At 46.3% G+C, this 20,301-nt stretch overlaps 2 protein-coding genes and 1 long non-coding RNA gene across 7 annotated transcripts in view; 1 reads left to right on the forward strand and 2 right to left on the reverse strand.

The window, feature by feature from the left end:
- The window catches only part of LOC121062466 (GEM interacting protein), a 24,937-nt gene extending 8,275 nt beyond the window's left edge, over positions 1–16,662 (reverse strand). For 2 of the 5 annotated variants that reach the window (XM_040542471.1, XM_040542473.1), the window contains exons 1-11: positions 10,927–11,170; positions 4,578–4,671; positions 4,427–4,502; positions 3,542–3,605; positions 2,745–2,870; positions 2,416–2,480; positions 1,868–1,978; positions 1,547–1,627; positions 1,016–1,204; positions 760–897; positions 177–367 (exon numbers count right to left, since the gene is read on the reverse strand). In XM_040542471.1, the coding sequence (XP_040398405.1) occupies positions 177–367; positions 760–897; positions 1,016–1,204; positions 1,547–1,627; positions 1,868–1,978; positions 2,416–2,480; positions 2,745–2,870; positions 3,542–3,605; positions 4,427–4,502; positions 4,578–4,671; positions 10,927–10,948 (1,157 nt within the window). In that variant the 5' untranslated portion in view covers positions 10,949–11,170. Of the gene's footprint in view, positions 1–176; positions 368–759; positions 898–1,015; positions 1,205–1,546; positions 1,628–1,867; positions 1,979–2,415; positions 2,481–2,744; positions 2,871–3,541; positions 3,606–4,426; positions 4,672–10,926; positions 11,171–14,368; positions 14,480–14,509; positions 14,648–15,418 lie in introns of those variants that run through there. The other 3 variants (XM_040542469.1, XM_040542470.1, XM_040542472.1) reach the window with 3 other exon arrangements.
- LOC121062471 lies at positions 13,900–17,290 on the forward strand. The gene is made up of 2 exons (XR_005815568.1): positions 13,900–13,998; positions 16,599–17,290. It is a non-coding gene; the product is annotated as an uncharacterized LOC121062471 (long non-coding RNA).
- Positions 16,747–20,137, reverse strand: NXNL1 (nucleoredoxin like 1). Its single transcript, XM_040542479.1, has 2 exons — positions 19,521–20,137; positions 16,747–18,916 (listed from the first exon to the last, which is right to left on the reverse strand). The coding sequence occupies exons 1-2, from the start codon at positions 19,844–19,846 to the stop codon at positions 18,619–18,621; spliced, it is 624 nt and encodes a 207-aa protein (XP_040398413.1). The 5' UTR covers positions 19,847–20,137; the 3' UTR covers positions 16,747–18,618.
- Positions 20,138–20,301: the final 164 nt, after the last annotated feature.

Consider the following 20,301-nt stretch of genomic DNA (forward strand, 5'->3'; position numbering starts at 1 on the left):
AGTAAACACTTGTGTAAAACTAGGAAAGCATTTGTTCAATGCAATGTCACCTTGTCTATCCACAGGAAAAAGTAGGAATTAAAACAGCACCCGTCTGAGAACAGAGAGATTCAAACCTTTGGCAAATGATAGAAATAACCACTTTTTTGTCTTCCACCTTTTTTTTTTTCCCTTACCTCTGCCCTCCAGAAGCAAGAGGCTCGAATTCAAACACTTCCATGTGAATGTCTTTCTTCTGCAGAGCCTGAATGAACTCCAGGTACTTCTCACCCACTTTGTACGGCTTGCAGACCTCGGCCAGGTGCTGGTATCCCACCGGGATGTGTTCTGACTGAGCCTGCCGCTGTTTAAACATCCTTAATGTGACCTTACAGGGGGGAAAAAAAAGTAAAGGCATTGCATTACCCACCTTGGTTACCTGTACTTCTGCTTAATGTCATTATTCTGCTCTGCAGGATGGACAGGACAAATTATTTGTTGCTGTTTCTTTTTTTTGCTATGCAAGCCTTTCTCTCTGGATATCTGTCCTGCAAGCAGTAGTAATTGAAAATATTCTTATGTATCTGAGAAGTGTTTGAGTAGCAGGTCGGTGACAAAGCGCTGTCCGGAGCGCTCGTCTGATTTCACCTGCTGGAGAATGGTCAGGCATCAGGTAAAGAAAAAAAAAAAAAAAAAGAGGGCAGTGGTCTTATGCCAAAGAGGATTTTCTCTGAAACGAGGGCTGGAGGAGAACTTATGAGAAAGAGAAATTACACGTACCCACGTCAGCACCTCGTCTCCCTGGTAAATGAGTTTCCGAATGTGGGAGACGATGCGTGCCCGCACTTTCTCCAGTTCCTGCCGCCGAAAGTTGGCGTCGTTAATGCACATCTTGTACAGGGCTTCTGTTTCCTGGACCTGTGCGGGGTGGGGAGCAGAGGAAAGGAGGAGAAAGTCACCGGGATGGGAAGGGAGCTGCCGAAACACAGCTCACGGGCTGGATGGGGGTAACAGCAGCTGGCCCGGAACTCATCACCTTGGCTTGTGCCTCCTCACAGGAGCGGCGCCGCTTCTCCAGCTGCTTGCTGGCACTGCCGGGGTTGACGACTGCTGCGCTCTGGTATTCGTCCTCTGCCTTGGCACTCAGGTACTTGGCTTTCTCCAGCTCCTCGCAGCGCTGCACGTACTGCAGGCGGGACTTGCGCAGGGATGACAAGGACTCGTTCTTGGACAGGCAAAGGAATAGGGTTAGGAGTCCACTTGGGGCCGCAGGAGGAACAAATCACAGCAGTGCTCCGCTTGCGAGGAAAGCACCTGCCTCTTGCTTCAAGGGACTGTTACAGATACTATCCTCCAAACACTCCCCCTTCCTCTCCTCCCAAAGCTCAGGCACTCCTTAGGAGTCCTTGGCAGGATGCATATTACACTATTTAGTTATCGCTTGTTCACAAATGTTTTCGTTTACAAATTACGTTTACAAATTTGCAAAATTGTTACATTTTCATTTGTTTTCAGTGTTTTGAGCTGTGACCAGCGTAAAGGTCAGGCCTATCTTTCAGCCTCTTACCATTCTCTTTTGCTCCTTTGTCCACTGGTCTTTGAATTCCTTCCTCCACTTCTCAATCTCATTCTTCTTGGCTGACAGAGGCTGCAGAGGAGTCAGAGTTAGGATGGCAAGTTTCTCAAGAGGTAGGAAAAAGTATCTGGCAGATGAGGGCATGACATAGAAAGCAAGCCTTGCAAAGTGCTTCCTTCTCCCTTAATCCTGGTGTGCATTTCCATCTCTCCTTCCCCCAGCCCCACTCCTGTTAGGTTTCTGTAGCGCTCCGGCAGCTGCCACTGCCTGATTTTCCAGCGAAGCAATCTGTTCTCCGCAGAAATCCAGTACCTGGTAGAATTCCTTCTGTTGGAGCAACCCCACAGTCTCGCTAGCTGAATTTCCAACCTTAATGTCGTGTTCCAGGACCATTGCATAGAGCGCTCGAAGAGGCATGTTGAACTGCAGAAAAAAACAACAACAACAAAGGTATAAAATGACAGATAACCACTCCAGCTTTCCTAAATTCACGAGCTTTTGTTAGCTACGACCAAGCTTTATTACGGTAACGCTAGAGCTGTGTGCACTGGTTAAATGAGCAGGCATTATGTTTTATTTCAAACACAGATTGCAGAGTGCTGGAAGCAGAAGAGTTTTTATGCTGCACAGCATCGTGCTGACTTCCTGCCCTCTGATTCTCCAGACAATCACTCCCTGTGTTGTAAGCCCACAGAAGAAAAAAAGGAACTGTTCCAACACTGAGAAGTTTAGGAAGGTTTTTGGAGGGTTAGTTCCTGTAGGATTTACGTTCACGTGTGTGGACAGCCTCACGTTTACTCCGTGTAGGACTCTGGAGGAAACCCCGCGCAGCAAAGCAGGAACATCCCGGGGACCCATACCTGCTGGATGATGGCATTTCGTCCCGATTCTGCTATCTTCACAATCCCTTTGGCAAACTCTGTTTCTGTAGAAGGATCAGACACCGCGTTAACAGCCGCAGGGGTGGCTGTGAACGCCGGGCTGTTGCCAGGTAGGATTGTTCAGGTAAGGAAAAAATCTGACTCAAGCTCTTTGTCTTCTTATTTGGGCAAAGGAAGTAAAAGGTAAACGTTTGGCTTGGTTCTCACTGCTATAATTTCATTTCCAATTTTATGTTCTTAGCTACGATTAAAAAAAAGCTATCAGACAGTGTACGGGCTCCCAGCTGGTACCGTACACACTGACTCACCGTAGCTCAGACGTTTTTCAATCCAGTTGAGAAGCTCTTTGACATATTTACACCACATTTTGGCATACTCGAGGGCTGCATCAATGCCACCTTCACATTTGATCAGCATTTCATCTGCCTCTTCAACTGGGAAAAAAAGAAATCCAGATTCAGCGTGGCTCTAGTGGATGGACAGAGGCTCCCCCAGGAGTGGCAAAATTTGGAGTTGGTGCTCTGAATACCCAAATAACAGCCATAAAAAGAGGTCTTTCCCTGAACAATCGTCATGACCTATTTCATGGTAATCTCATGCTGTCCTACCTGTCAAACCGTACAAGTTCCAGGCAGTTTAGACCTGTGTATTCCTCTACCCCCGCTTTTAATTAGTGCTTTGATTTAATTTGAAAACCACAAGTGGGGAACTCAACGCATTACTGGGTGACAATGTATGGAGTCGCAAGGATTCCTGTTCCTTGGAAGCAGATAATTATATCATGCTGCAGTAAGCAAATCTAAATACATTTTAAGTTGAAATCTGTGAGAAAGCAGCTTAGAAAATCTCATTTTTTTTTCCTTTGTGGGGACTTCATATAAAAAAACAATTTAGTGTCAAGTTTGATGATGCCAGTGACAAGCACAGACCCAAAGAGAATCGTCCCAGTGGGCGAAAAAAGTGCTTCAAAGGAAGATCTTCACTGTGCCTAAAACCTTTTGGGACTGAGGTCTCAGTATTTGGAAGTCAGGACCTCACAAGCGCCTTCCTAATGAGACGTTAATTGATGAAATATTCACATCATCGTTTTAATTTGTGATCTTACCTGTCATGTCTGCCTGCGCTTGTTTTTCTGAACTGCTTTTGCTCTTGCAGAAACTTTCGCTCAGCTGTGGGGAGGAAAAAAAGAAAAAGAGGAAAATGGTGAAGGAAAAGGAGTAGCGAGAAGTTGGGAGGATCCTTCAAAAAAGTATAAAAAAGTACAAAAGTCTGCCATGAACAGAAATGTGGAGGAAGCACATCCTTAATGCAGAGAGATTAGGGCTGGAAAAGGACTTCTATGACTGAACGCTGGCTGCTCTTATTTTATTATGAATCACAAAATATTTGATTATTATTTTTTTTAGTTTAGCTCTGAGGATAATATGATTACATGAGGACAGTGGCTGTCAGAGAAAAATTAAGTTCCTCGCCCCTTTGTTTACACAGAAGGGCATGAAATGAGGCCAATTACCCCCAAAAGACCCACACTGCCCAAAGCAAGCAAAAGAACCATTAAATTCTATTTTAAAGGGCTTCTGTTTGTCAAAGCCAGAACTTCAGAAATTTTTGATGCATGACTCTCATATGTATTTTAGGTCTGTTCTCTTGTCTGGTCTTTTTCTTAGAGTGCAGAACTTAAACCAGCAATCTCCACATCTCGTTTTTCAGAAGAAAAAATATATATATAAACCCAAATAATCTTATTTATGATATAATCCTAATTATCCTATTTATACTATATGTCTGAATGCTCCCACTAAATATCGTCTGTTCTTTTGCAGCCACCATTACTGCAATAACCAAATGTTATGCAATTCTTTTCTGTCTACTCAAGTAAAAGCCATAACTATTTTTTCAGATGGTCACCTAAAAACCAATTTGAGTAACGTGCACTTTGGCAAAAGACTTTGCTAATTTTTTTATTAAGTTGGTCTCGTTCTTTGCCTACCGGAACAATCTCTCTTTCTGCAGGCAGGTCTGTGTCGTCAGTGCTGTCAGCATCACCAATGAACAAATCAACTGTCCTGTAAAATGAAAGGAATGACAAGTTAGGGCTGCAAAGACCCAGAGAAGTGGTTCTGCCCCGTATCTCTACGTACGCATTGCCGATGGAGATCTCCAAGTCGTCCAGGCTCCGGAATATCTCACTGTATCGCTTCTTGTTTTCAGGTACCCTTTCTTGACTATCGAGACCTGGGGTTGGAGAAGAAATTGTTTCACTGGAGCACTTAGCCCAGAGCTCCCTGAGGTCTGCAGGGTGGTTTCCAGAGCTGCAGGGGGACACGGCTGAGCTCTGCTATCCTGAGTGGATTCATAGGGAAGTGACAAACTGCAATGGCCAGGCAAAGCATAAGGTGAGGCCAAAAGTAAGATGGGATTTAAAAGAAAACACTGAGCAATAAGTTTATCGGGGTTCCTTGGGCAGAACCCCCTGGAAAATGAGCCTGCTGACGTCCCCAGGAGATACCTGTGCTGTTTCAGGGCTTGCAATCAGACCCAAGCTGTGAAAAGTGCACAGAAATCTTCGTTACAGCTGCTCCGAGCTGAAGCCAGGGCACTGTCCTTGGTTCGGGGCTGGCAGTGCACTGGCAGACCTGGTGGAGGGGCTCACGGGGTGCAGAGGGGTGCTCTGAACCTGGAAGGGGCACAACATGCCCCAAAGAACCATGTGCAGGGCAAAGCAGCAGAAGTGGCTGCAGTCCAGCGGTGCGCGGGCTGAGTTGCACAAGTCGCCTTTTCCTTCTGTATCATGCGTGTGTTGCAATGTGCAGAGCTTCCCCAATATTACACACGTGCTTATTTATGGTGATAATCCACATTATGAAATACTGCATCTCGTTCAGTCCCCAGCAGGTACAACTTATTGGTCATGCAAAACATAAATTGGACTTGTTCCCACACGAGGGGCGATGGGTTCCTGCCACAGAACTTTGTAAAGTCTAAGCGTGTCCTGCCTGCAGTCACACACAAAGCACGGAGGAGATAAGCACATGCAATTTACATGAGGTGATCGGTGCCATTAATCTCACTTTCCACTCAGTTATACATTTGTCACTGAGGGCAGGAACTAATGTTGAGTCAGGCTGAAAGCCTGACTTGAGTCAGTGGCTGAAAGCCACTGCAAAAAAAAAAAAAAATAATAAAATATATATATATATATAAGAAAAAAACTGGGTACAAGTGTTAAAAAACAAAAGAAAACTTCACTATTCTTTGTCCTTTTGACATTCCAGGAAACAGGATGTGGTTGACCTAAATCTAAAGTTGCTTCACTTGTAGTTGAGTTCGCTGTCAGAATGAGCAAGTGCTTGCAAATGTCACTTGAATGATGCTTGGTGGAAAAGTCAGTTTGTGTTTCATTTAGCTATAGCTACTCCTGGGCCTTGTGGCAGTCCTGAAAAATACAGATTTTTTGAGCCAGGGTTTGATTAGGAGCTGCCATACCATGAAGCCTACAAACGTGGTGGTTTAAGCCATGATTAAGCAACAGCAACAGGAAGAAAAGAAAAAAGAAAAAAAGGGGGGTGTGAATTAAACCCATCTATGAGCCTGAAAACAGAAATAAGTGTGAAGAAGGCTGGGTGGGACGCTGAAGGTGTGCTTCAGCACAGAGGGGTGCAGACCAGATGCCATGCTCACTTCTGCACCCAGAAATGAGCTGGAACACTCCTAGCTTTACTTGCCTTTGAGCGAATAATTCAGATTTTTGCTGGCCTTGCTCTTTAAGAGTTTTATGAGCATTTTACTCCAAAAGCGAATGGGACACTGAAAATGTGTGAAGACGCTCATTTTTTACCATAAACCTGAAGGAACTGCAACAAACCACTCAGAAAGACCTGGGGAAGGGATTAAAAGCACCGGTGGTGCTAACACTGTGAGCCGTACCCAGCGCATGTCCTGGTTAATCGTGATAAACCCACAAAATCCACGTCTCTAAACCCACATCTCCCACCCTGCTCAGCCAGTGCCCAGAGGGGGTTCACAGAGAGTTTGGCAAACCCCTCATGCTCTTTCTCTAGAAGAGGCACAAATGTTTCATAATCCAAGGCATAACAAATCCAAGCATGTTAATTTAACGTTAATAAGACCCTAACGGGTCTTATTACTTTGTTTGAGCAGACGGACATCTTCAAGTTCTTGTTTACCACTAGTGGAAGGTTGTACAACAGGAAAGAATGACTCAATTTAGCAGTGCTGGTGACGAGCAGAATGAAACATTTCGCTTTTGAAAGCAGTCATTGTAAGGCACAGTAAGATAAGCCAGAGCCTCGAGTTCTCACAAATCTTTTGCTTATCTTTTTGCTTACAGAAGCAGGATGCTAGACAAGTCGGACTCAAGGAGTTTAGCTAGCCTTGCTGTAGCCGATGTCACTAGCTGCATTCTCATGAGTTTAAACGTGTGCTTCCCCATATGCAGCCCCTTCCCTATATATTCCCTTTGTCCTTCACCAGCAGCACCAAGTTGCACTGATCTCTACACACCCCCTACGTATCTCTCGAAGGAAATGAAGCGCCTCGCATGTATCGCCACAGCTGAGCTGTCAGACACCGTCCAGATGTCCCTTCCTGCAATCAAGCCCACCCGTTAAATGTGCAAACATCTGTATGCCTTTTCCTGTACCGCCTGGCAGGCTTGCAGGGGCTCCCATAAATATTCACAAATTCATCTTTCAAATCCTGCTCACAGCCCTGACCAGGGAGGATCAGGTCGCAGGTTCACAGAGCATCTGGGTCATAGGACTCCAGGCCAGAGCGAGAAGCAGGTTCAGTCCTTTTTGTCACTTCCCTGTGACTCTGTTGCTTCACTTAGAGATGGAAGCTTCATTTTGAGGCCAGTTATCTCACTGGACATCCCAGTGACAACTGATGCTGATGCAGAAGCTCACTCTTCTGGTGATTAAAAGCCCACGTTCCTAGCCGTTTCTCTTGAAGGACCTTATTCTCCTTATAATCCCTATATTCATCCTCATTCTCCTTCTTCATCTATTCTTTATGCAGCTCTTCAGGCTCCCTGATGCAGTTTTCTCACTGAGAAATGCAATAACAGCTTCAAATGCTTTGCTTGCACACCATATAACTATTTTTAAATACTATTCTTTAACAAGAGCTACCAAGATAATCCGAGAGAGCGTGGGTTCTGACAAGGGATTCTCTCTCAGGTGTACACTGTGCACTGTTTTTTTCCTGTTCCTGCACTGGTTTTTTCCTATAACCTGCACTGTTTTTTTCCTATTCTCTTGAGAATATATACATAAAGATATGGCAGTTCTTCACCACGTCTGTTAGCTCTTGGGCAAAGAGTTAATTCATGAAAGTGGGAAAAAAGGTCTGCTTGGATAGCAAGTTGTTTGCTTTCACCTGAAAAACTCAGAGTCCTGAACACAATTCACTGTGATGGACGTGGTTATCCCAACAGCAGATAAAGAGACTAAGACTGAGCCTACCCAAACGTCTAACAATTTTGTCCTAAAGCAAAAGGATGGTTTGAGAAATTAGTACAATATTGCCCCTGGAATATAAAATGGATGTTATCACATTCTTCCAGTCTGCAAATATTTTCCTTTCTGTGTCCTCTGATTATTGTTTAATCCTCCTTATTCTCCCTGACATCAAGCAATTCCAGCAGCAGGGCAGAAATCCCTCCCAGCACCAGCACTGGACTTGCGTCCTGGAGAAAACCTCACGCCGGAGCCGAGCAGCTGTCATGCAAAGCTCTGCCCCATCTGTGGGTCTCGAGGGAGATGATGCTGTCCTCTGATGTGCATCGACCATCTGGGAAGCCTGCTGCTCTTCGTCCTGTGCTGCCATCGCGGGGAGAACAAGCTCCCGCAGAGGTGGGTGTGCAAAATGCCGCGGGTATTTTTGGAAGCCCTTGTTCTGCAGTTTTAGCAGAAGCATCACTTCCCTCTCAGCTAGGGTTATCGTGAAATGAGATAAATGTCTGAGCCCGAATTCAGCATGGCACTGTCGACCGAATATCACAAGTCTGTCTCAAGAGTTCCTGGTAGCGCCTTCCTCCTCCTCTGCGCTCAGCTTGGCAGTTTGCAGCGCGGCTTCTGAAGTTCTCCACCACAGCAAATCCCCTGCATGAGACTTGCACATCACAGCAGCAGCTACATAAAATGCACTCTCTGTTAAGTTACAGCATGGCTTGTAACAAATTGGGCCAAATCAAAATCTCAGGTCTGAAAACTCAGATTTTCATTATCTCTTTCTGTGTGAAATCCTCCTTTTTTACCCAGGCTGTTAAAGGCTGCCTAGGTCAGCATCTCTCTGCCTGGAATTAGAACAGCCTTGGAACACCAAGCTTCTCGACAATGGTTTTGCAAAACCAAGACCACTTCCCATCTGCTGCTCTGATTTCTCATGTTATCTCTGTACAAAAGCCCTGGAACAAACTGAATTTACAAAATCAGCTAATTCTTGAGTAGATCAGAACTGCTGCAGAACAGTGTGATCACAGGAAATACCCGCAAAGACAGATGTCTTAAATAGCAGTATGTATTAACAAGGGGATTAATGAAACATGTCAGTGTATAAAAAGGAGAATTTCCACTTACTACATCAATTCATTTAAAAAAAAAAAGTGTGTAAACTGCAAATGTTTCTGAAATGTCTGACAGCAGAAATTTAGTGCAGGTGCATTAGCTTGCAAAATAAAAATGAGATTATTTCATCAATATTTTCCTTTAAAGCTGGCAGAGCTGTGTCTTGATAGATCGCAGCACCGTGCAGTGTTCAGCTGCTTACTAAGCCTCGCTTTTTAAGTGATCAAAGAGCTGCATTAAACTTCTGGCTTCTTGTTTTTTTAATATTAAGAATAAGGAAAAGTCAGCAACAGTTAAGAAGGATTTAGGCTGACAGTGAAGCCCATTAGACGTTTCCAGTACTGGAAAGCAGTAGAAGGAACTCCCTGTTAGTAATAGAAGAATGAATCTAGGGCACTTACTGGCTAAAAAGCTAAGACTGAGCAAAATAATTCACACCAGTCATCTTGGTTTTGCAGAAGAGCTGTCGAACAACCCCCCCCTTTAAAACAGGAGGTTCTGCTGATAGAAGGGATTCTGTGGATACAGCTCGCTTTGATTTCTCAGAGGACTTACAGACATACCCCGTTCTGGAGGGGATTCTTGGTCACAGGTTTGTCGGTGAAACCCTTTTTAACATAAAAATACAGCTTTAATCAATGCATGGAGTTCTAGAGAGGTCTCAGAAACAGATGCCTGCTCCTTGTGGTCAACGAGATGATGATCGTAAACCAACAAAATAAGGCAGACAGCCATTAATTGCAGTCTTTAGTGACCTCAGAAATGGTTTTGCTTCCACTGGGGAAAATAGCTGAGCAAATTAGGCGTGGATGCCGTTCCTCCAGGCTGGAGGACTGCCTTGAGAAGCAGAGAGGGACACAGCAGGTGGTTGCCTAACAGGAGGTTCACATGCAATGCTGTGCAAAGAGGACCTCTGCAAGCCCTGGGTGTGTACAAAAGGGGAACTTCAGGCAGAAAAAAGCTCATGCTTCTGCACAGTGCTGTATGGTGAGCACGTCAGATCTTAATGTCACTTGTGGGGCCCATATGGAGGTGTTGCTGAAGACACCAAAGCAGTCTGTGGGGCAAAGATGCACGGAAAGCTACTCTCACAATACAACCTGTAAGCAAACTCAGCTTACCAAAGACATTGAAGCATCCCTTCACTATCCCTGCACGTGGTCACGAGATACAGAAATCCTATTAGCCATTTTTTTTTTCAATTTTTATGACAAAGACATGACAAGACCCAGCTGCTGGAAGGTGAAAGGCAAGCTGAAATAACGAATTTTCTAGCTACAAGTTTAATGCAGCATTTAAATATAATAGCAGGGAAAGGTCTAATGTTTCTTGTTGTGTTTCCTTGATTACAGAGCCAGGGAGCTTTTTTCACCTCTCTCCAAAGTGCCAGGGACTGGCCCTTGCTGAACATGGGCCTCTGGCAGGAGGGATTCATGTTTGGTACAGAAAACTCTTACATGCTCAGTAAGTGTTACTCAGATTCATGCTGATTACGTTCATAATTTAGGCTGACACCTTTAAGGACGAGGATCTATAGCAAAGTTTTGTCAGAGAGACTTGAACAAATGATGTGCAAGTACCAGCATGATGTACCAATCTCTTGAGAGAAAGCTCTATCTGCTGCCTCCTGGGAAAAAAAAACTCAGTTTGCATCCTTGCCTCTTAAGTAAGTCAATGTCCAGCACAAATGCATCAAATAATTTCATCCATCAGAGAAAGATTCAATGAGCTCAGCATTCAGGATCATCGTGGAAACCCCATTATCACCTATATTTGCTAAGTGGCTCGCAGGCTGATCTGCCACTCACGTCACATCATGCCCCCAAAAGCTTACATTATAACGAGTATAAAAGGTTGTATAAAAGGTTGTATAAAAGGTTGTTTCAATGCCATCACATACCACTTGGTTCTGGGTCCCCCATGGCTGAATCTTCACTGTTTTGGTCTGAAAGCAGCAGAATCCCAAACTACCCAGCTTTGAATCGCGGCGGAATTAAGCAAAACACAAATTCCTGGTCAGATGAGATGCTGTGAGACGATCCGGAGGCTGCATGTGAAGGGGACCTGCCCGAAACAAGTGGCAGGGGCGCCACCGGCGAGCGTGTGGCCGCTGCAGCCAAATCTGCTTCCTGCAGACACGCTTCCGTGTGGGGAAGCAGTGCACAGCATACATTTATTTGATCATCCCATTTGCATAACTCATTTCAGTCTTGGTATACAGCACAGAAAGGACCATTTCGGGGTCCGTTTTTCACTCGTGCCCACGAACTTCTGAGTCTCCGCTGCGTTGCTGAGTTTCACCCCAAATGGTTCGCCACAGGCGTAGGATTTTTCACAAAAATGTGGCCACTGCTTTAAGGTGCTCTTGATCTCATCCCAAAGGTGATGCCAGGCCACGAGGGGTGGGTTTGGGATGGGCAGGTGGCCAGGAGGTGGTGGAAAGGGGCCAGGAGGGATCCTCCACCGCTCCTCCACTCTATTCATGTGTGGTGGAAGAGTGTAAGGGAGCCTTCTCGAGATCACAGCCCACCTCGGTTTTAGCCCAGCAAAACTGAAACCTAACCTTTCTGGGGGTTGTTTCTTTAATAAAAACAAACCCTGATTTTGTAGCTTTTTGATAAGCTAAGGAAAAAATCTATCGCTTGTATCATGTTTTTCAGCCTGGGAGCATTCTCCAGACCCTGGGCTGGGGGGTGAACCTTTACATCCCACCCGTCCCCCTTGCTGGATGTTTTGCTGCACCTTGGCTACAAGATATTGATTTACCGGGTGCGAGAACCTAGCTAGCACTGCTGCTTTTAAAATCAGTTAATTTCACCTTCAGTTTTGTGAGGATTTAGGGATGAAGCTGTGATATGGGAAATAGAAAATATTTATTCAAAGATTCAAGCGAGCAGAAATTTAAGGGAACTTTATCTTCTGCAAATATTAGTGTGAGAAAACGATGGCAAAAATGTGACAGCCAAAAAAACCAAACTTGTGCTCAGCAGCGAAGCTATTTTTCTTGACTAAACTATGAATAATTAAAACAGCTCTGTTTTCTTATGCAACCTGAACATATATTGATTCAAATCTGTTGAAATCACAGTGCTAAATCCCTTTCGTTTTATCTTCCTTCTTAGCGTGAGCTCTGACCTCCAAGGCTGTTTGGTGCGTGGAGAAGAGGAAAGCACTGCCCATTTTTGGGGGCATTAATCCTAGGCCCTAGCTACTTGCAGGTAGGTAAAAAGGGGTAGGTTTCCTGCAAATCTGAGTGAAAATGGTATTTTTAGAGTGCAGGGGCTAACTGTTTTTCACAAGTTTCTGTGGTTTTAAATACACAATTGGGGACACAACACATGACAGTTCCTCTAAGTCCTCCTCTTCCTCTTCCTCCTCCTGAACTCTGACTTAATTTTGTGATCTTTCTTTCTCTTATTGTTGTCTCTGGAATGGGAAGTCCAATCCTCTAGCTGCTGTGACAGCGCAGGGAGCTGATCCAAAGGGATATGCTGTGGGCACATTATGAACATTTTCATTTGAGCTCCCAAAAATCGTTTCCCTTTCTTCAGCATCTGCTGGAGGCTGAAATAATGCCGCTGAATTTCTTCTGCAAAATTTCTCCCTGTGGTTGTGCTTTGTGGCAGACAGATCTATAGGTTTCTCCCCCAAAACTTAGCTGCAGATAGCCAGGAACAAGTCATAGCTAAGGCTTAGCTGACCTTTCTGTCATTAACACTCGTTTAAGATTAAAAAAATAAAAATTCCTGGAATCCTTGAGTTACTGCTTCTGTGTTGAATGTTTCAGGCTCAGGTGGACATGGCATGTGTGAACTCTGGTGATTTCTGCTCAGACTCAGGAATTAACGATTGACTTTTAAAAGGCAGCAGGAGAATGAGGATGCACAGCCACAGTGAGGTGCTGCTGGGATCAGCAGGCTGTCAACGCGATGAGTTTCTCCTATCAAAGCTTTCCTAGCCCGTGTCTCAGTTCCGTATATTCAATCCATGTAATTACAGGTAGGTTTAGTCAGTGTAATTATCGCAACCAGTTTGTAAAGGGCCGTATTTACAGATAAAAGCTATAAAAAGCGTGTTTGTAAAGGTATTTATAGCCAAAAGGGTTGCAACAGAGTATGTCAACACCCCCAGTCCCTGATTAATAAAAAAGCTAATAAAAGCTAAAATAGGACAGGGGGTGTGACTCCTTATTTTCCAGAAATACAGCTCATGATCCAAATTCCCAGTTTCATCACTCTGTCTCCTAAACATTCTTGCTGAATGAGTGTGTCTCACCCTTTTTTTTCGTACGTCTCAGCCTTTTTTCCTTGTTGTAAGAGTAGGTATGGTAAAACTCCAAACTTTCTTTTGCAGATCAGAGGTGCATAAAAGGGAAACACAAGAGCTTCTGAGATAGGGCTCATCTTCCACTTCCAAGGCAGCGTGGGGTTTTATACAGCATAATAACACGGTCCCTTAGCAGTAATTTCCACTTGCTGGTGTAGCCAAATCACCATTGATTGTGGAGCAGAAAGCTGTTTCAGCTCTCATGTGACTAAGATCCTCCAGAGCAGCCTGCAAACTCTTACTGCTTGTCTAAAGAATTAATTTTATGAATTACTATTTTAGAACAAGTACAATGGCAAGCTACTACTGTGCACTCTGACAATACCCAGGAGCAGCCCACCACCAGATCTCATTAGACTTCCTTTTACGTCACCGTTGCTATTTTATAAGTCAAATATATTTTCACATCAGCAAGGCTTTTGAAGATGGGGGAGGAAAGGAACCGCAGAGTGAAAGCAGCTGTTTGCTTGGTGCACTTTCTTTTTTTTCCAGTTCCCTGACAAGAACCTCGTGCCAGTGCTAGCTCTGCTCTGTGGGGCCCATACGGCAGAATATTGGGACAGGACATTCAATATTCCCTCTTGAAGCTCACCTGGTCCCAAAACAAGGGCAGAAACCATCGTGTTTTCAACCAACTAGATTTCAGGTGAGGTTTTCCACTAGATTTAAGTATATCTGAGCTCCCAAGAAAGTAATATGCAACACAGGAATAGAAAGAGCATTAAAGACTCATATTCCAAGAAGGTCAGAGTGGAGTAGAACAGTAATTATTCTTATTTCTTCTTTTATATATATATATATATATTAGTATATTAGTAATTATTATTTCTTATTTCCTAGAGGCTGTTATCAGTATTTCTTAATTGGTGTGTGGTGCCCTGGTGACCTCCAAGGGTTGTGTAAAGAAACTATCCCTACAGTTCTGTGGGTCAATCTAATTCTCCTTCTGCCATGCTCTCACAAGCAGACGTGTAAAAAGCATTTTGCATGGGGTTATGCAGGAATTCAGCACTTACAGTTGAATTCAGCTTCGGTAGTGGCATGTGCTTTATACACCCATGTACATGTGCTGAGCCTGGTGTGAAAGCTTTCCATTAGCACTGAGCAGAAGGCAGTAACTACAGCAGCTGTCAAGTTCTCTAAGGTTACGGATTTACCATGGATTTTGGTGATAAGGGTCGCTACGGCGGGCTGGATGGCATCCCCGGTCAAAGCAGGGTACGTGTTCAGGAAGGAGGAGATGGCTTGCAGGAGGTCTGCCAGTCTGGCTTCAACAGGGCCTGAAAAAACTTCTCCTAAAATCAAGAAGGGGGAAAATTATGATTTTTTTGCATGCATAAACTCTCATCCTCACTTCTCCCAGGGACAAGTCGCTTCAGCGGTGCAGCAGAGGTACCCCGTTCTTCCTAAATACTGAAGTTCTTTGCAAACCAGAAAATAACAAACCCTGCAAAATAACAAGCCAGCAAAGCTGAGCCAGCCCAGGCAAGTCCAATTTCCACGTTCAGCTGGCACAGTTTGGGGGCTGTTAGAAGCAAGCTATGAGCATCACCGCAGCTAGGAGCTGGCTGGAGAAGCATCACCAACCCAACTCGTTTGGCATGCCTGGGGTACGAGTCCTGCAGGAACGGAGCTGTTCTGGGAAGGAGGGAGGACAAAAGTGCTGGTGTGCAGGGCAGGGAGGCACAGCGTTTCTGACAAATCCCAGTTCTCTCAACAGAGTCACCGCAGACACCCTTTTTTTCAGCCAGTTTAACTCACTTGCAAGTAATTGCAGTGTTGTCAGTAGCACTTGGGTGTTTTTTTGCATTGCATTTGAAGGAAACTTGTGCACTTGGATGGCTAAGTGCTGTGAAATTTGATCTGCTGATGCAATTCATTACAGGAGAAGGCATTTGAATAATTAAATATCCATACAGAGAGAAGCCACCCTAAATTATCCGAGGGCCATCTAAATTCATCGTTTTAAATACTGCAGCAAGAACGACGCTGGGTTGCTTTTGCCCACGGTTGTGATATGTTGAACGTTAAGCTGTAAGCAAATAAATGGAATTTTAAAGGTTTACCTTTTCGGAAGAGCTCCCTTAAGTTCTGAAATCTCCCGTCGATGTCCCTCAGGTGTTTGGCGACGCGAGACACCTCGCCGGCCATGGGGTCCCTGCGGCTGCCCTGGTCCCCAGGGACAGGGCTCTGCACCGAAGCCCAGACAGCAGCCAGGAATTCGGAGTCGTGGCCCGGTGGAAGGAGCCTGCTGTGGGGCAACCTGCCCACGGTCCGAGCAGAACCGGCGTCATCCCAGGCACCCGTCCCGTTCATGGCACAGCTGCGGTGCTGCGCTTCCCAGTCCCCCGGGTGAGCTTTTTTTCTCGGGCTATGTTTTGGGGAGCAGATTCCCAAAGTCCTGCAGGTCCTGAGCACGCCTCTCGCTCATCGAAGGGAAGAGGAGCAGCATTCTGTAAAAGCCGCTGGAGACGCAAGATGAAATACATGGAAAGAGATGGAGGGGGTGAGATGAATCCCCATGCTCTCAGCATTTATTCATTTTCTAATCCAGGAGAGCTGTATCCAGTGTCTTTTAGGTTTCTAGATTCTTCATCCTGCTAGGTTTTAATTATCGAATTTCCTTGTACCCTTTTCAGCAAACAGAAACCTGAGTTTAGGAAACTTTTTCCTAGCAAAACTTGGAAATCAAAACAAGCCCCAAATATCCGTATGCAAAGGCACTGCATTTCCATATTGGTCTCTCTTATTTACCATACCTTTATCTGCAAGTAAAAATGTTGTCTTGGGCAACCTGTAGAGAATATTTTCCACCTCTTCCATTGCCTGTCTTCAGCCGAAAGATGGATCAGGAAAAAGCCATGACCTCTCCGAGGGAGAAATCTCTTGGCCATTTACTCCAAGTCCCGCGGCATCTCGGTGTCTGCTGATGGAGCCGGAAAAGTGTCCTCGTTCCCTCCCGGGGGGTTCAGAGGGGCTCTGGAGACTTCGCCGTGTCCTGCCCCGTGCCAGCCCCTGCAGGGGAGCGGAGCTACGTGCTGTCTGCGTGGGGTGAGTCTGAAACCCCAGGCAGGTGTCAGCCGATGCGGATTTTCCACATTCCTCTCGGGAGTTATGAAATTACTCACTTCCCAGGCTATCTCTGCCATCTGTAGGATCAGGCTGATCCTCCTACCTGGCTCTCATTAACTCTTTGCTTTCTAAAGCCTGTGAAGCATCTTCGTGGTTCTGCACATTTCTTCCTAGGTTATAGGTACAGTGCAGCATGGCCTTTTGGGGGAAGTATTGTGTGACATGAGAAAAAAGTAAAGCAAGAATTACACAGCCTTAAAGTATAACTTTTGAAGAGAATAAATATATCTTTTTTAAGTAAAGCAAGAATCACACAGTCTTACTGTAAAGTATAACACTTGAAAAGAATAAATATCTTTTTTTTTTTTCACTAAAGGATACTTAGATACAACCATAAGCATTCAAATACCTTTTGTTCTACACCCTATACATATAAACCATGAGCATGACACATGAAACCAGAGCTAAATGTCTTACAACGCCATGCAACGCTTCCATGCAGCGAATTGGTCGGGGTGATTTTCATATCTGATGGAACTTGAGAAATAATGGTCGTGGCTGATTGTTCTTTGCAGGATTTTTCTCTCACCCGCGGCCAGCCCTGGGTGCAGTGCTGTGTTCACTCACTAGGCAGAACATCTGTGGTCGCCGTCCCCCATCGTTATCAGATCTCCGGAGCGGCTCCTGCCCACGATGTGGCTTGAAGATCTGGCTTTGTTGGCTTCCGACGTACTGCAAAGCCTTCTTAGTTATAAGACAGGAGCATCTCCAGCTCAGCTTTTGTCTGAAGTACATGCGAAAGCATCATGGCTTCTTTTACTTGGCCAAAAAAAAAATAAAAAATAAAAAATTGAAAGAAATTGAAAGTAAAAAAAAAAAAGAAATTGAAATTGAAGAAGAGGAAACAAAGCTCTAGTCTCTCTTTAGTAGAATGATGATGGTAGTAGCACTTCCCAGTGCCAGCAGCTTCACTTTTCACAGTTGCTCAGTGGCCCTTTCTTGGCCTGTATTTTTTTTTCCTCAACACAATAAACCAAGAAAAGAGTAACTTTTGGTTTTGAACCCAAAATAATAAAAATACCATGCTTTAAAAAAAAAAAAAAAAAAGTAGGGCTGGTAAAAGTCCCCATTTTATATTATTTTACGTAAATTTTGGTGTAGCGTGTCCTTTTATTGACATCAGAGTCCCATGGGGATGAGAAGCACAAGCTGAATGCCAGTTAATAGCCACGGTACTCACATGGGCAGCACTTACAGGTGAAAACATTGCCCTTTGCCTCCCTCTTATTTCTCCATGTTCCTTTTTTGTGATTTATTTACTTTTTAATACAGCTGTAAGCGTTTGCCCTACTAGGCAGACGTTGCCCCAGGTAAATGGAGTACTGCTTTATTACTGACCATCAGAGCACACCAGACAGGGGAGTTTCACTCGTCCAGCAGGTGTGTGACCCAAAAGGACTCTCAGATTTTATTTGCATCCCTTCGTGCGGTGTCCATGTGCCATACAAAATACAGGGAGCGTCTTGAAAAGGAAGTACCCTTCTTGCTGTGCATAACGCAGCGTCCCTCCCATCCATTTGTTTTACAGGACTTCTCTCATCTACCTGCCAGACTTGCTGGGTAAAGAGAAGGGAGGATTAAGTGAGAAAACGAGTTGAACGAGCTGGCCCTGCACAGCCTCTCTGTCTCTCTTCAATATGCACATTACTTCCCAGGTCCTTCATGCATCCAGTAGAGCTTTTTCAAACTCTCAGCTCACCCCCCAGGGATATTATGGAGAACCCAGAAAGGAGAAAACGAACGAATCCCTTCCATTGTGCTGCTACCCTTGGGAGCCCTGGGTTACAGACAGGAGAGGGTGGGTGCTGCACAATTCTCTGCAGGCTCCATAAGCAAATTTTTGGTTACCGAGCGTGCACCCAAAGGTGTAAAACTGCCCTCTTAGCTGCTCAGAGAGTCACCTTGATACCAATCTGTTGAAACTGAAAGGGTGAAGCAGAGAGCTGCTTGCTAAGGATGTGTGCTCAGGAAAAGCTGTACAAGGGAGTCGAACTCCTTTGTCCTAGAACAATTTACCTTTCAGAATACTAACGCAATTTTAGCAGATTTTTATAACACGGATGTTGGTGTTACTGTTGAGAGGCAGCCAGGCTGGGGGCAGCAACCCAAGGGACGTCCCCAGCCAAGTCAGCCCCTACGAAGACTCCTCATCCTCCCCTTTCCTCTCTTCATCCTTGGCCTCCGTCCTCTTGTCCACCTTGTACTTGAGGCGGCGGAAGGGGTCAGTGATGCTTCTCCTAGTCCAGTCGTCGAAATCCTCTGCCAAGAGAAAATTCCTGTCCACCAGCTCGGCAGCCTCCTGCCAGTTTCGGAAGCAGGCAGGGCCCAGGCGGCTGATCTCCTCCACGGCGTTCCCAGCGATGACCTCCCCGTTCGGCTTCAGCACCACCACCCTGGGCACGTCGGACACCGCGAAGCGCTGCTCCAGCTCCCTGGGAAGGGAAAAAAAAACTCAAATCAAGACACGTCACGGTCCTCCCGCCGCACCCTGAGCTCCTTATTTTGTTCATTAGGATGGGTAAGAAAAAGGGAGGCTGCATACACGCTGCAGGATTATGTGCAGGTCCCGTATAGAGTTAAGTGATGCTTGGCTGCTTGCTGAATATCTGTCTCGGGCAGAAGTGGCCTTTGGAAGCAAGACAGGATAAAAATCACCTTTCTCATTTGTTTAAGCGCTGGTAATTATGCAGAGCAGAGCCATATGCAGATCTCTGCAGGGCCAGTAAGAGGGGAAGGGATCCAGGTCCTCGGGATAACTGCTGCAACTCGTTTTACACGAGCAGTGCACGACTAACCATAGCAGCAAGAACCCCAAAACTGTGACATGCTCCTGTCGGAAAACGAGCTGGAAGTAATCCCGAGGATTAACCGCAGCTCGCCTCGTGGCTGACGAGATTACGGTGAATCCGTGCACGTCTCCCACCCTTCCCACCACACAGGTCAGTGACCGCTGCCGTTTTATGTGCCCTGCCCGGGGGATGCTTCACGGCCGGAGCTCCTCGGACGTAGAGGCACGACCGAACGCCGTGACCCTACCTTTTGAACTGGTCCCCGAAGGGTAGGGACAGCCACCTCTTGGGCATGGTCTTGAGGAAGGCGTCCTGCTGCTGGGCGGTGGCATCCCGGGAGACGTAGACGAGGCCGAGCTGCGAAGCCCGCTCCACGTAGAACTCATCCGTCAGCCTCACGAAGAAGTCCCTGAGCACCGGGGCGAACCGCCGGCACCGCGGGCACCCGGCCGCCCCGAAGTACAGCAGCAGCACCTTGTTCTCCAGGGCCTGCCCCAGCTCCCGCTCGGTCTCCACCTCGTCCCGGTCCCCGTTGTTCACCACCAGCACCTTCCCGGCGAACAGGGAGGCCATGGGTGGCCTCGGCGGAGCTCCCAGCGATTTACCGACCGGTGAGTGCCCGGTTTGTGCGGGCTGGGAGGATGCAACGTTCCCCCCCCCCCCGGCTCCCAGCTATTAATAGGGGCGGATTGTGCCCAGCCTCCCGCGATCCGCTTAAACCGGGAGGCCAGCGCTTGGAGGGACTTCGGTCGGTACCGGTGCGGAGGCCGGTACCGGTGCGGAGGCCGCACCCTACCGGGGCTTGCACGGCGCAAAAACACCGGAGACAAAGAAGACAACGACGGTTTTTATTATTAAAATTAACCCCCCGACGCCCCCTCCCCCCCCCCGGGGACGCCTCCACCCCCCCCCGCTCCCGGCGGCACCGGCACGGAGCCTCCGCTCCGCGGCGCTCCGGAGGCTGCGCCTCCCCCGCGCCCCCCCCCCGCCCCGGTGGGCCGCGAGCCCTCGGCCAATGGCGTCGCGAG

The sequence above is a fragment of the Cygnus olor genome, chromosome 30, assembly GCF_009769625.2.
Source record: "Cygnus olor isolate bCygOlo1 chromosome 30, bCygOlo1.pri.v2, whole genome shotgun sequence".
NCBI lineage: Eukaryota > Metazoa > Chordata > Aves > Anseriformes > Anatidae > Cygnus > Cygnus olor.

Coding starts and splice junctions, on each gene's coding strand:
- NXNL1 (XM_040542479.1), bottom strand. CDS start 19,846: ATGGCCTCCCTGTTCGCCGGGAAGGTGCTGGTGGTGAACAACGGGGAC. Junction 18,917..19,520: donor TTCGGGGACCAGTTCAAAAG/GTAGGGTCACGG, acceptor TTCCCTTCCCAG/GGAGCTGGAGCAGCGCTTCG.